The sequence below is a fragment of the Cyprinodon tularosa genome, unplaced genomic scaffold (genome assembly GCF_016077235.1).
Source record: "Cyprinodon tularosa strain WSP-4 unplaced genomic scaffold, ASM1607723v1 ctg405, whole genome shotgun sequence".
Taxonomy (NCBI): Eukaryota; Metazoa; Chordata; class Actinopteri; order Cyprinodontiformes; family Cyprinodontidae; genus Cyprinodon; species Cyprinodon tularosa.
Genome location: NW_024039125.1, coordinates 1,374,928 through 1,389,358, shown reverse-complemented (window position 1 = coordinate 1,389,358; position 14,431 = coordinate 1,374,928). Strand labels below are relative to the sequence as shown.

The window sequence follows — 14,431 nt, the reverse complement described above, 5'->3', positions numbered from 1 at the left end:
ATTTCATAATTATAAAAAAAAAAACAAATGTTGGAACTGTTAATTTACAGTCATATGTTCATATTACTGATTTTATATATATATATATATATATATATATATATATATATATATATTTAATATTTTTCAAGGCTGCACTTTAAAAAAAAGATTAAATTGTCCAGAGGGCTGTTTCCAAACTAAGTTTCTTTTTGTTTTACAGTTGTTAAACAAAATGAGAGATAAACCTCTCTAAGTCTAAAATGACAGAAAAACAGTGAACCTTAAAAGACTGTTCTCTTTTAAAACATTTTCCGCACACAAAAAAAAAAAAAACTTAGAAAAGATTTTACTCCACACACACCAATCATGAGCAAATTCAAAGGAACTTAAATGGAAAATAAAAATAAAAATAAAAAACAATTGCAAAAAAGTTCTGCAATGTACCAGCAGGTGGGGATCATTTAGGGGGGGTGGGGGGCTGTGGAAGAAACTGCTTTGGAATCCATCAAGAAAACTTGTCCTCTCATGATTACTGGGAACACCTCCACCCCATGAGCCACACCTGGTTTTAGGGAGGAGGAATGACTCAGGAAAGGGGGAGGGAAGACAAGCAGGCAAAGCATGGGCCAGACAGGGACCCAGATGAACAGGGACATAAAGGAGCTGGGTGATGTCAGAGAGCTGAGGCAGAGTTCAGGAACAGCCATGAAAGAGGATTTAAAGTGACCTGTACCAGTGACATTTCTTCTCCCTGGACTGTGGTTTTACCCTCACTGTCATCCAGTCCAGAAAGTCAAAGATTTTTTTCAGGTCAGACGGTCTTTGAGAAGATGAACAGATCTTCTGCCACCAACGAAGATGGCAATGGGGCTCTGAAGTGCCAAAAGTTTTCTCCTGAAGGGAAACTCCAGGAAGGGAGTAACAAGAAGGTGGAACTGGGGAAGAAGGTGACGCTACTCCGAGGAATCTCCATCATTGTTGGGACCATTATTGGAGCTGGGATATTCATCTCACCAAAGGGGATCCTGAAACACTCCGGCAGCGTAGGAATGTCCCTGGTAGTCTGGATTGCCTGTGGTGTCCTATCACTTTTTGGTGAGTTTCACTGCTGATTCCTGGGGGGGCTGTTTAGATGAATGGGTTTTAAAAATGGGCCATCAATGCTGAAAATGCTCCCTGTTGCTTTTACTCATCCCAATGTGTGATGCAACAGGTCCAGACTCACGCTGCTGTCATGTTTTAGCCTGAAGCTGGAACACGCATGTTCCCTAAATCCCTTCTCTTAGTAATGTTGTCTGCAAATCTGGTTCCACAGGGTTGTAATGTCGGTTGCAAATGTTCACAGTGTCTGTTTGACCTGCAGCAGCTTGAATGATTCAATAGAAACTCTAATCCAAGCATTTAGCTCAGATAATGACGAGCTGAGCTGTTTCCAGCTCCAAAGGTAACAGCTCTGATAAAACCTGATGATCGATGCATCGTGTCATGATTATTCTTTGACCCAAATCAATATAAACTTTACTTTTTTCACAGGTGATATTTTATGTGAAGACGAAGTGAGTCATAAAATAAATCCTAAAAGCAGAAGAGCTTTAGTTTGTTTTGTATCACAGGGCGGTTCTATGTGACCTATTTCTGATTGTCTGTTTTCCTCCACTGAGATAACTGATCCTTGATAACATTAGCAACTTATTATACCGCTAATCAGCCTTTTCACACTTAAATCAATTATTTTGACCACAAAAGAAGCCACTGTTTGATCTGCAGGCTGAGCTGCAGTTTAAAACAGACAATACATGTGAGTAAAATCTTTCTCAGTTAAAACTGTTAACGAAGCTCTACTCCTCATGTGAAAGGTCACTAGCCTGGAGCAAACCCACCACAGGTCTGAAAGGGTCACAGAAGTACTCTGTCAGGTAGTTGTCACCGAAAAAGGAAAAGTTGAATTATCATATCAGACAAAGCTAAACTGAAACCCTCAGGCTAGCTTTGTCTGATGTGATAAAACTGGCTAAGGTTTTAAGCCAAGCTTAATTGACCAAGTCTGGTTTGTTTGGGGTTTTAAAAAGCTGACTCACTCTAAGTCTTACTATGTGTTACCATGGTGATTGACCTACTGAACTTAACCTGGTCAGCACCAGGTTCAGAGCTGACCAAGGGCCTTTCCCAATCAGTGGCTACTCCCTCCCCCTACCCACCACTCACCCGGCTTTTTACACTTTTCCATTAATGACTGTTAAAGTTAGATGAGTGGGAGAGATGGAGGGATGGAGGATGGATGGATGGATGCATGACGGAGGATGGATGGAAAATCTGAAACCTGAAATCGAACGGTTGACCGTTCAAGCTAAGGCATTTAGTGTTGTTGTGTCCTTGGGCAAGACACGTCATCTGCAATGCCTACAGATGGTGGTCAGAGGGCCCTGTGGCGCCAGTGTACGGCAACCTGGCTTCTGTCAGTGAGCCCCATGGCAACTGTGGCTGCAATGTAGCTTGCCACCATCAGTGTGTGCGTGAATGGTTTAAAGCACTTTGAAACCCCTGAATTGAAAAAGCGCTATATGAGTACAGAGCATTTACCATGATGTAGGGATGGCTGAATGGAGGCAGGTGAAATGTCCTAAATGAGTTTCAGTCAGAGTTAAGTTCATATTTTAGCTATTGGGTTTATTCATTTATTTGTCTTAAAGCTACAGTGTGTAATTTTTAGCGACATCTAACGTCCAGACTGCAGACGCAGCAACATGAACATCTCCTCCCCCCCAACAGTACGGCGAGCGTTACGGGACAAAATGTCTTCCACGACTTCCGCATCACCTACCTTCTCAAGTGATGAGGTTTGTTTACATAGATAATTTTACAGATAGTATTTCATTAGTCTGTGTAGGGTATATTGTTCAGTACCGTCTCAGTTCATCTCTCTCAACTTGCCGTAGTTACTTTCGAGCGTAATGGGCGATCTCGCAATCGCTAGTTTGTTGGCTCTGCGCTGCCGTAGTGCAAAGATGTCTGCCTCCATGGCTGCGAGACCCGCTCCTATGTAATTATAAATAACGAATTCTAAGGCAACGCAAATATTAAGGTTAAGAGGCTGAGCTCGTAGATGATGATAAATAACATAGTTATGTATAATATATTACATTTCTGACTGTATATCCCTGTAATTATTACACACTGTAGCTTTAATGGGGCCAATAAAGCTTTGTCCAGTTCACACATCTGCTTTATTGTACTACTTTAGTTCTTCTTTGTGTGAGATAAAAATGTGTTAAATTATATAAAAACTGTAAATGTGACAAAAAAAAACCCAAAGCAAATGCATGTAGAAGAGAAACAGACGACCCAAACATCAGGCGCCACAAGTGAAAACATTCGAGCCTCATTAGTTGTAGAGAAACACAAAGTTTGCTTTAAACTTTGTGTTTAAACTTTGCTTCTTACCTTGAGGATTTAAGCCTACAACCAATTATTAATCAGCAACTAATAACTGATCTAGCATAAAGCCAGAGCAGGGTGCTGGTTCTTCTAGCTAAAGCAGATCTCTGCACATCAGTGGACTGTTGATGTGTTATATTGTGTTTTTGAATCCATAAATCCTTTAGTCTCCGTGGTGTAATGAAAACTCCAAGCACTTTATCCCTGAATACTTCTCTTCATCCCTTTCTTTACTCTCTTTATTCCTGTTGCTCCAAAGTCTAATTAAGATTCAAGCCGGTAGAAATCCTTCTCTAAAGCCAACTTGGTTCTGGAAAGCCTCCAACAATCATTTCCTGATGTGATTATTGAGTCTATAGGCTACGTTTCTGTAAATGTGACGTTTTCTCTACCAGTCTTCTTCATTTATAGGCTGAACTAATTTGTTGCCTTTGTCCCTGCAGGAGCTCTTTCCTACGCTGAGCTGGGAACCTGCATTAAGAAGTCTGGAGGACATTACACATATATAATGGAAGCATTTGGACCTCAGGTGGCTTTTATTCGGCTTTGGGCCGATCTCATTGCAATAAGGTGATGTAATGTTGCATGTACTCCACTTTTGTTGGCCTAAATTTTCATTGAACAAGCATTCATTAAAACATTTTCAATACCACAAATAGAAACAGAAAGTACTGTACATACAAACGCATGCAAAACACAACTTCTGCAGTTACAGAAGATATAGAGCAGGATATTACAAACATACTGCAAAAAAAAGCTGTAAACAAACAATATTACCAAGACACAAAGACACAAAGAGCTGTGAGTGGCTAAAACAAAGACAGGTGAAGAAGCGCTGCAGACTAACACAAATAGTCCGTTCCACCAGGGGGCGGTGATCAGTGTGTCGATAGATGGGGTTATAACCTTGATCTGTTACAGGGGGACATAGATAAGACATGGTTCCAGGATAAATGCAGAGCTTTAAACTGGTCTCCACCATGAAGCCAGACTTACAGAAGATAAAACTGACCTCCACCACGTTCCACACCAAAACCCTGAGGGCTCCTCAAAAAAGAGTCGGGAAACGACCAGGATACAGGAGACAAACGCCAAACCCTCTGAATATGATGGCCTCAAAGACTCAGGACATGAACCAGGAACATAACAAAAACTCACAACATAAATGACACAAAAACATAACACCAATTACCTAAGAATACAACAATAAACAGAGAATGAACGGGTGAATATGAACAATGATAATTAGACAGCAGGGAGGGAACAACAGGTGAATGAAGTGTGTAATTAGATCAGCTACCGGGGCTATGATAATGATAATAACCGGCTAAATTGCACATGCAAATTAGTTTTACTAACTGCGCCACTGTGCAGCCACAGTTACGTTGCAGATTAATTTGCATGTGGTAAAGGTTAGCATTCTATATCCTCCACCGGTTATATTTCCTGGTTTGGTCATTAGAATATTATCTGCATATTGATAAAGGCACACACACAAAATAGGCCTGCAGGTCCTGTCTGCTGAACAGGAAACGCAAATGACTAACACCTTCTCTGAAGATCTGCTCTGAGCGGACAAACATGTTTACACCCGTTTGAAGACATGCTAACCTTCAGGCCCAATGTGTTTGGGAAAGAGTCAAAGGAAAACTTCTCTTTTCTTTCTGTTGGGGATTCCACAATCCCCTGGGCTGACATCCTTTATCAGAGAATCTTCTAATCTTCTGCTCCTATATGAGTTGCTGATAGTCTCCTCCTATTGGTCTAGAGCACTTCTGTTATGGGAGCCATTTTGGAACTTGTGCTAACTTGCTCTTGTATTTGCTACCTCTCCTTCCATGTTTTTCTTTGTGTTACCAACATTTTTGTATTTGTTCCTTTCTTCGTCCATTCCTCTGCATATATTTTAAAAACTGGGATAAGGTCTGGTTTCATCTAATTTAAGTCTGTTTGGTGGTTGCCATCACCCAGATGACTGGGAATCTGCACACCCATGATGGTCTTAAGCTGGGCATACATTGTATCAGTTTTTGCCCTTTTCAGGCCAGTTCTTCAGTAATGAGATAATTTTTGGATGGGGTCAAGTTTCAGCCTCATCGTGAAGTATACAGGAGGTAACGAGGGGGGATTAGCCGCTGATGACCAACTCCCAATCAGGAATCGTAAGGTTGGGAGAAAATCAAAAATATTTTAAATTCAGTCGGCCGTCGTGAGATGGTGAGTAAATCCTGTTGTTAAAGCAGAGCTACAAATTGATTTATCAGAACCTCAGGCACTGCGCATGTGCAAACATGGGAGTTCTCCTTCCAGAATGATGAGTTTGACCAGCGCCATCTCTTGGCACTGTGTGTGACGTGTGGTTTTTGGACATACAGTGTGAGCAGTTAGATCGCATCAGAGCCTCGGTCATACACACATCTGTTGCAAAGTCTTTGTTTAATGTCAGTTCGTCCTTCTTACAGACGATAAATAAGTTAAATCCATCTCCCATCAAACACAGACTGGTTGGAGAACCCATCAGGGTTTGCTCTTGTTCTTAGAGCCCCGTCACAGCTTTTGGATTTATCCAGCATCTGCCTGACGTCCCAGAATCTCCTAAAATGCTGGCATATGCTGAACTTTTTATGTATTTTTTAATTTTGGGCGAATACATACAGTATTCATAATGAGTCCAGAACTTATGACTAATGACAAATGAACTTATGCATAACGTACGGTAGCGTAATGGCCATGAAATGATGCACAAGCATCATTTCATACGTATTCGCATTACGTATGTCTATGTGTGCCAGCGTGCTGATAACTAATCCAACGTATGCCAGCGTTTTTGCCGGGTTTTCCGTACGTCAGGCATACGCTGGTCTAAATCATCAAGGTGTGACAGGAGCTTTAAACAGCAACAGATTAAACGTGTCCAATTAGCGGGATGGGTGTAGATGAGACACAGGGAAACAGGATTCAGCTCAACTGTCGATACTAAATCAGCCCTAAAATACAAATTTAATTTCATTTGTATACTTCTACAACACAAACTAATTAATGCACCTATGGTCAAAAGAAAGCCAGCAATTTCTGCTCAGGACATGGATTAAAATGTCATTCTGTTCACTTTAAAGGCAAGTGTTGGAATGTAATTACATTCAGCCCTCCTTGAGCATTTCAATTTAGCCATGACATTTTATAAGGCCTTTTTAGTTTTAATAATTTTTTGCCACATGCATGTTTTCATTTTTAATAAAGTCAAATATGACATTTTGAGTCAGGGTTCATCTTTTGGTGTTTCTTAATGTTCCTTGGTCTTTGGAATGCAGCACACCACCTTCAAAAGCATGACTTTAAATCAAGAGTAAAAAATTTAGAAGCTATCTTACAATAGGATTCAGTCATGGAGGCGAGAATAAAGTTTTTAAAGTCCAGAAATTTTACTTTTTACACATTAAAACCACAAGTTTTCATAGAAGTTTCTAATAGCTCCAAACAAAGTAATACTTTTGTCCATGTTCTTAAATATTTGCCTGTTGCTTCTGCACAGCCTGCTGGACTTTCATCAACATCTTCTTGCCTCTATTCCATAATGGCTGTATTTGTAGAGACCATAACTGATCATTTTTGATTACAGCTCTTCTGGCTCAGCTGGACTCTTGGGTCTTTATTCCTATGCAGGCTTCAGTGTTGGACTTCGGCCTGTTTTTCAGTGTAGTCCTGTTTCTCTGACTGTGACTGGCTGGATGTGCTCTCTTCATCCTCTAACATGGTAGACACATCTGCAATCAACAACAATTATTGAAGATTTCCAGAGGACTTCACCATTGAAATTCACCAGAGCTATAGTGAAACTGACAATGCCCACGTGCATGGCAGCTGGATGCTGGAATACATTGGGTAAAAGTGAAAAAAAAAGAGTTATTCCACCTTTCTGATTCCTGATCCTCCAAGGACGGGTTAGTCGTTTTCAATTTGCCATCGAACTTCTGGCCAGAGAAAAAACCCGTAATATGTAGCCAACATTTGGAAGAAGAATGTTTTCAAGATGACTTGGATAATAGCGCGTTGTGACAAACACCAGATACAGCACTGGGACTTGATCAACAGCCGATACCGCACCGTCACAAACCACTAGGTGGCAGTAGTGTTCTTTGACAAACATGGATGCCTCCAGTAAATCAAATGAACATTACGCTTAATTGAAAACACTTATAATTAGTGGAGTCAAAAGTTCCCACATTTGTTACTTAAGTAGAAGTATAGATACTGCAGTTTAAAAACACTCTGGTAAAAGTTGAAGTATCAACTTGACCTCTTTACTCAAGTAAAAGTGAAAAAGTATGTGCTCCAAAAACTACATAAAGTATAAAAGTATAAAGTAACCTTTTAATAAAAACAGCCAGATGCAACTATATGAACTGAAAGCTCAATTTTCCGACTATTTCTATAAAGTCTTTGAGATAGGTCCAAGGATGAGGGAGGTCTTGTTGGTCTCCATCTCCCGATACGCTCTCACCTGTGTTCGACCTTTCAGACATTTCAACATCTTTTTCTGAATCCCACATTGTAGCATGGCATAGACAATTCATGTTAGCAGTTTGAAGAACACCTGCTTGCTTCTGATGATTTCCTTTAGCTAACCAATGAGTGTTTGCGTTATATGACTCATCCAATGACCCTAGTTTTCACTAGATGTGGATGGAGCCAATGATCTGCATTGGATGGAGCACATGACATGAAATAAATATTTACAAACATTAAATCAAAGCCTAGAGTAACGAGTAACGTTTGTTTTAAAAATGTAAAGAATAGAAAGTACAGATACTGTGTGAAAATGTAATAAGCAGAAGTAGGAAGAAAAATACCTAAATGAGTAAAGTATAGATACCTAAAAGGTGTACTTAAGTACAGTAATGAAGTATTTGTACTTCGTTACTTGACACCTCTTCTTATCATTTATTGAACTGCATCTAATCATTTAATACTTAAAGAACTTTCAGAAGCTTGGTTTCTGAATATGATCAGACTTTTCCTTTAAAATGATCCAACATTGATGTGAAAGACTCTAAACCACAGAGCATCTTCACTCCACAGTCTTCCAATGTTACTTCTCTCATACAGCATGTCAGCCTGAACACCAGTCTGCCCAGTAGAAAGTAAAATCCCAGTAAGGCCACAGCCTCATGAGAAACAAAGAAGCCATTTTGGAACCTTTTCTTTCTTCCTGATGCTCCACAAAGGAGAGTTTCTTCTCAGTGACAGCAGGCTGAGGTTTGCTGGAGCTGAAGCCACTGGTGATATTTGTTATTTCATCCAAAGCAGTGACCATCAAATGATGCACAGCTTAAACCCAGTGTATCATGGGGGGAACATTGAGGCCCAGCCTCAGATAAGACCAGAGAGGAGAGAAAAGCTCTATATGTGTACACTGCCTAGCCAAAGCTGTACAAACAGTCTGGGCTTATCCTGGCCTGAGCAGTTAAATGCTGGCCCCTGGCAGGCCGGTTTGCATAAAAGCCATGGGAAAGGAACAGAGAGTGAAAACAGGAACGGGGAAAACAAAGAGGAGTTTTCTCAGCTGCAGTGCCTCAGTGGCTGCAGTTGGAAGTGACCAGGGATGCCCTGTTCATCCGTAAGATCGGACCGTGGAAGCAGCGACGGTCAAGAGCAACATCCCGCAGCGTAGCTAAGTGAAGCTCATGTTGCTATGGAAACGGTTTGTGCAGAGACAGATTCACACTGAGCCTGATTTAACAGTACGGACAGAGACTGAGAAAAAAAAAGTAACCAAATAATACAGCTGAATATGATAATTATATTTAAAAAGGAAGCTATTGTAGAGGTGAATAAAAAGGCAAATTAAAATACATTTATTCCATGTTTAATCATTTCTTTGTTTAATTGCAGGCATTTTTATTTATTAAACATTTATTAATTAAAATATTTTCTATTATGTCACAGTTGGTCCTCCATACATCAAAGCTTAGGAGCGTTTAAAAGTGGCTTTCTAGGTCCAGTTAGAGATGCATGATCAGCCCCGTCCATTTAGAAACAGGTGTAGAAAAGATTAAATCAGTCTATTAAAAAAAAACACGTTCCAAGTTTGAAGACGTCCAGGGAGCCCAACAATGCCTTGTTTTTGTAAAAAAAAATTCAAATGGAAACGGACGAACGGGTCCACCCCTTTGTAATGGGGGTCGTTTGGCTTCTTTTGTAATACCCTATACCTTTCTATTCAAACTGCATGTTTTCTAAACAAAAACAAGGCTTTGTTGGGCTAATGTATAAAGCCTGGAACTCAACGCTATTTCTGATATTTTTAATTGAGAAAGCTTCCTGGATGGGAAGCAAAATATCTTTAAACTTGGAAACTTTTACGTTTTTGAATGACTATGACCTGGATGACTGAGAATCTTCACCAGCATATTAAATCAGGTTAAACATCCAATCTGCTACTTTTATAGAAGAAAAAACCTTTAATATGATTTACATCAAATGCTCCGATAACATTTTTTCTCACACTGCGTTGATCATGGGGAAAGTACCATACAGCACTATGCAATAGAATCCACAGTTTTTGTTTTGTTGTTTTTTTTTCACAATACAAGAATTAACTTTATTGTGATGTATTGGAGTTCATTAGAAATAAAATGATGTGAAGTTTTAGGAACTATGACTCCTCTGTAATCAGTGCCATTAAGGAAAGGTTGGTAGAACCGCTTTAACTGCAGTTACATCTGGAAGTCTTCCACAGGGGGAATGTGGGGTGAAACAAGCTGAAAATAGATTTAAAAAAATTGTAGCAAACACAAAAAGTAATGCAAAGACACAGATGATGCTAGCACCCAAAATACATAGAAATGCCATAAATGCTACAGTTACTGAAAGCAGTTATATCCCAGAATGCTTTGCAAGAGCTCTCCTCCCAAACATCATGGGATTTGTTGTAAGAGCGGCGACAAATAACGGCAGAGTCAAGGCAGGGTTTCGTCGTACAGAGTGAGCTGTAGCTGCGCGTAACGATAGAAAAAATCGTTCAGTTTATGCCCGCATTTAATGTTTTCAAATTACATTCAAAGGAAATGAACTTTTCTTCCTCCATAGGTCCCTTGAGTGGGAATCCAGTTTATATTTTTACAAACGCTCTGGTTAGCAAACACTTATCTTCAACTATATTTACTCACATGTTTTCATTTCCCATGTTTATAAATATTCAAGAAATGTAACGGCGTCCCGTTTGTATTTATTTGAAAAACAACATTTGGTCCAAATCAAATTGTTGCCACTGATGTATAGGTTTTCCAAAATTGCATTAGAGAAATGTTTTGCTATTAGGTTTGAAACATCTGTACTAAGAAATGACCTCCTTAGACTTTTATTTTGTTCTGATATAAAGTTGAAATACTGACTTTAAATGTTTGAACTAACTAATATTTGAAGAAGTTTGAATCGTCGCAGCAACAAAACAGCCAACTGAGCTGAAAGACTAGGTTAATGTCAGACGTCAGTGAAAAGATGAAATCAGGATCACTGTTGCCAAGGACACCAGTCATAGCTTGAAGTGACTTGAATGTGTTGGATCCTGCAGGCCTGCAGCCATGGCCGTCATTTCTCTGGCCTTTGGGCAGTACATCCTGGAGCCGCTCTTCATGCCCTGCAGTATCCCCCCCATGGCCGTCAAGCTGGCCACAGCCATCGGCATCAGTAAGTATGACATTTTATTCTTGCTTTATTACTCATTATCATGCCTTGGTGTGAAATCATTATCGATCATTGATGGTTTATCCTGGAAACAGCTTGGCTCTGATCGTTCTTTGCTGTCCTGCTGAATCTTACCCAGAGCTACTGGCTCTCCTTACTGTGTCATGCATTTGTTGTGTGGTTTCCCTAACAAAGGAGTCCATCCCTCCTCACTGCATACAAAAAGCTGCTCTGCTCTGGTCTAGGAGGAACCATTGTTTGTCTGAGTTTGATGTTGGATTTGAAATCTACTGATATATAGTAGGAGCCATTCAACATTTACCCACTTTCCTTGATGGGTTCTTGGCTGGTCCTACAATTCCTTTTTAAACATCAATCTTTGTACTAAAATATTATTTCTGTTGTGATTTGTGGACATTAAGATCTAAAGAGAAGCATTATTTCGTGGTTAGACCCTGTAACTCAGTGAAAGGGTGGAGTCAGAGTAAAAAACTATGCAAGAGTGGGTCATTCCAGTTGCTGGGAGTTGGAGGAACCTTGTAATTCCTCATTGTGCCATGATCCTGCTGTGCACCTGCGCTTGCACCTCACCAATAAAGGACACCTTTGACAACCAAAATGTTCAGATATTGGACGGAGAGGACAGACGGGGGGGTAATGGACCTCCATGAACATCAGCGCTCCAACTACAGATCTCTATAAGGCGATTCAGAGAATGACAAAGTGTCCTGGATGGGAGTGGAAACATTTTAAGAAAAGTCGGTTTGCCATTTATTTACTCAGTTTTGTGGAGACCCTGCTAATGTTTTCTCCACCTGCTGGTTCTGGGTTATATGCCAAGGATGGCTGAAAGTATAGAAAGTCCCACAGGCAGCAGATCTTTTAGAATGAGGCCAAACATAATTAAATTGAATTCCATTCAGTTTATCTATATAGCACCAATTCACAACACGTCATCTCAAGGCACTTTCCAGTTCACCAGATCATCCAGTCAGATTGATTCAAAGTTTTCTATCTAAGGAAAACCAGTCGAATGCATTGACTCTTCAGCAATCCCTCACACTAAGCATGCTTGTAGCGACAGTGGAGAGGAAAAACTCCCTTTGAATAGGAAGAAACCTCCAGCAGAACCAGGCTCAGTGTGAGCGGCCATCTGCTGAGGCCGACTGGGGTTCAAGGAGACAGAAGCAGACATAGAAAAAGAAGCATAGATACAAAAGGCAACTTTCAACCAGCTCCACAGGCGGCCCCGTCCAGGAAACACACAGCCAGGCAGACGAGCTCCGAGCCAGCTCCCATGTCAGAGGATGAAGAGAGCACATCCAGTTAGTCACAGTCAGAGAAACAGGACTACACTGGAAAACAGGCCAAGCTCCAACATCTAGAAACAAAGGTGTTGATGGCAGCAGCACAGCTGATATTTCTCTCCAGGATGCGAGAGTTTGTGGACTTCCTGATAGTAAAGAATTACAATAGAAGTAACAAATTGCTGAGAGTCTAAGCATCTAAATTATTCAGAGGTCTGTTGTTGGATTAGGCCACTGTAAAACCCTGCAGTGATTCTGCTGTTTGGGATCATGTTTGTGTTGTAAGGTTCAGTTTTCTCTCCGAGACAAATGTCTCAGATTTCCCTTCAGAATATTCTAATATACAGGAGTGATGATCACACCGGGTGGTGGAGGGAAGAAATGAGCCCTTCCACCTACCTGCATGTCACCTGGTTCAGGTGCTGTCTGCTGATTGGATGTTTGGTTTTCATCACTTTTGTCCCCCTTTAGAAATAAACCGTTCCCTTGGTGTTGTGAAAACTGCCGCACCCAAAACCACTAACCCTGAATTCGTTCCTTAATTTCTGGGAATGTACTGATAAAAAAATGCAATCAGCTGGCTGCCATGGAAACAGCAACAGTGTGTTTCTGTGCTGATGCTGTTTGTTAAATAATCATCTTTGCCTGACTTTGTTACCTTGAGGTGAGACAGAGACGCTAACAGGGACTGATAAAGAGTCTCCTCTGTTTTTACCGTGACTGTGAGAACGTTTTAATGTTTTTAAAACTGTTCTCATCAATATTATTCTAAAACTGAACGTATTCTTTAAGTCTTTTCTTCAGTCCAGGTGAAGACACAGAAACAGTGGCAGTTTTAGCTAGAATGATGCGTTTCTGATGATACGTTTGTAAATCCGGTCAGAAATGATGGTCAGCTGTTGGTCTGTGGAGGAACACTGACGGATTCGTCCCTCTCTGCAGCTTCTGTTGTTTACTTGAACAGTATGAGCGTCACCTGGACGGCCAGGATCCAGATCATCCTCACCATCAGCAAGTTGGTGGCCATCGCCACCATCATCATACCTGGGATGTACCAGCTCTTCAAAGGTAAGACCTTTCCTAGTCACTGAGTGTTGCTCAAGAGCACTTCAGGGCCTCAATCATCATAGCGTTCTCAGTCTTGTTGAGGCCTGCAGAGTAAATATGACCTTGGAGACGGGCAGGCTGTGAGGAGCAGCTGCACGCAGCAAGAATCATGTCCTAAATTTCACTATGTCCAAGCAGCAGCAGCAGCAGGTGTTTGGAGGAGGAGCCGCTGCTTTCTCTGATTCTCTTTCAGGCTGTTTATTCTGAAATAGATGCTTTTATTGGGTCCTTTACTGGAAATAACCTAAAGCTATCTTCCTTTAAATGAAAAAACTAATTGGTTTTTTAAACAGAGCAGAAGAGAAGAGCCTTTAAACATATATTCTGACTCGCTCTGAGCTAACTGACTTCAGCATATCAAGTGAGTGATGCATCACAGGGGCCCCTTCAGGGACCATTCAGCCCGTTTTATTCTTCACTTTTTATCATTTCAGTGTCATAACCTTTAGTGATCACTTGCATACACCTTACAAATGGAGTCTCCCCCGTCCCTCAGTGAGGTCTAGAAGCACAAGATCTATATCCAGCCGCTCAGCCAAGATCCTGCTACATGACTGTACATCTTATTTTGGCATTTGACCAATTAGATGAGCCCTTGAATGATACACTATATTGCCAAAAGTATTTGCTCACCCATCCAAATTATTGGAATCAGGTGTTCCAATCACTTCCATGGCCACAGGTGTATAAATTCAAGCACCTAGGCATGCAGACTGTTTTTACAAACATTTGTGAAAGAATGGGTCGCTCTCAGGAGCTCAGTGAATTCCAGCGTGGAACTGTGATAGGATGCCACCTGTGCAACAAATCCAGTCGTGAAATTTCCTCGCTCCTAAATATTCCACAGTCAACTGTCAGCTGTATTATAAGAAAATGGAAGTGTTTGGGAACGACAGCAACTCAGCCACGAAGTG

General features: G+C 40.8%; 1 protein-coding gene across 1 annotated transcript in view; it reads left to right on the top strand.

The window, feature by feature from the left end:
- The first annotated feature begins 585 nt into the window (after positions 1-585).
- Positions 586-14,431, top strand: part of slc7a11 (solute carrier family 7 member 11) — a 52,716-nt gene continuing 38,870 nt past the window's right edge. Inside the window, exons 1-4 of the mRNA XM_038298301.1 lie at positions 586-1,077; positions 3,861-3,987; positions 10,991-11,106; positions 13,353-13,478. Coding sequence (XP_038154229.1) covers positions 813-1,077; positions 3,861-3,987; positions 10,991-11,106; positions 13,353-13,478 — 634 coding nt within the window. The 5' untranslated portion in view covers positions 586-812. The remainder of the gene's footprint in view (positions 1,078-3,860; positions 3,988-10,990; positions 11,107-13,352; positions 13,479-14,431) is intronic.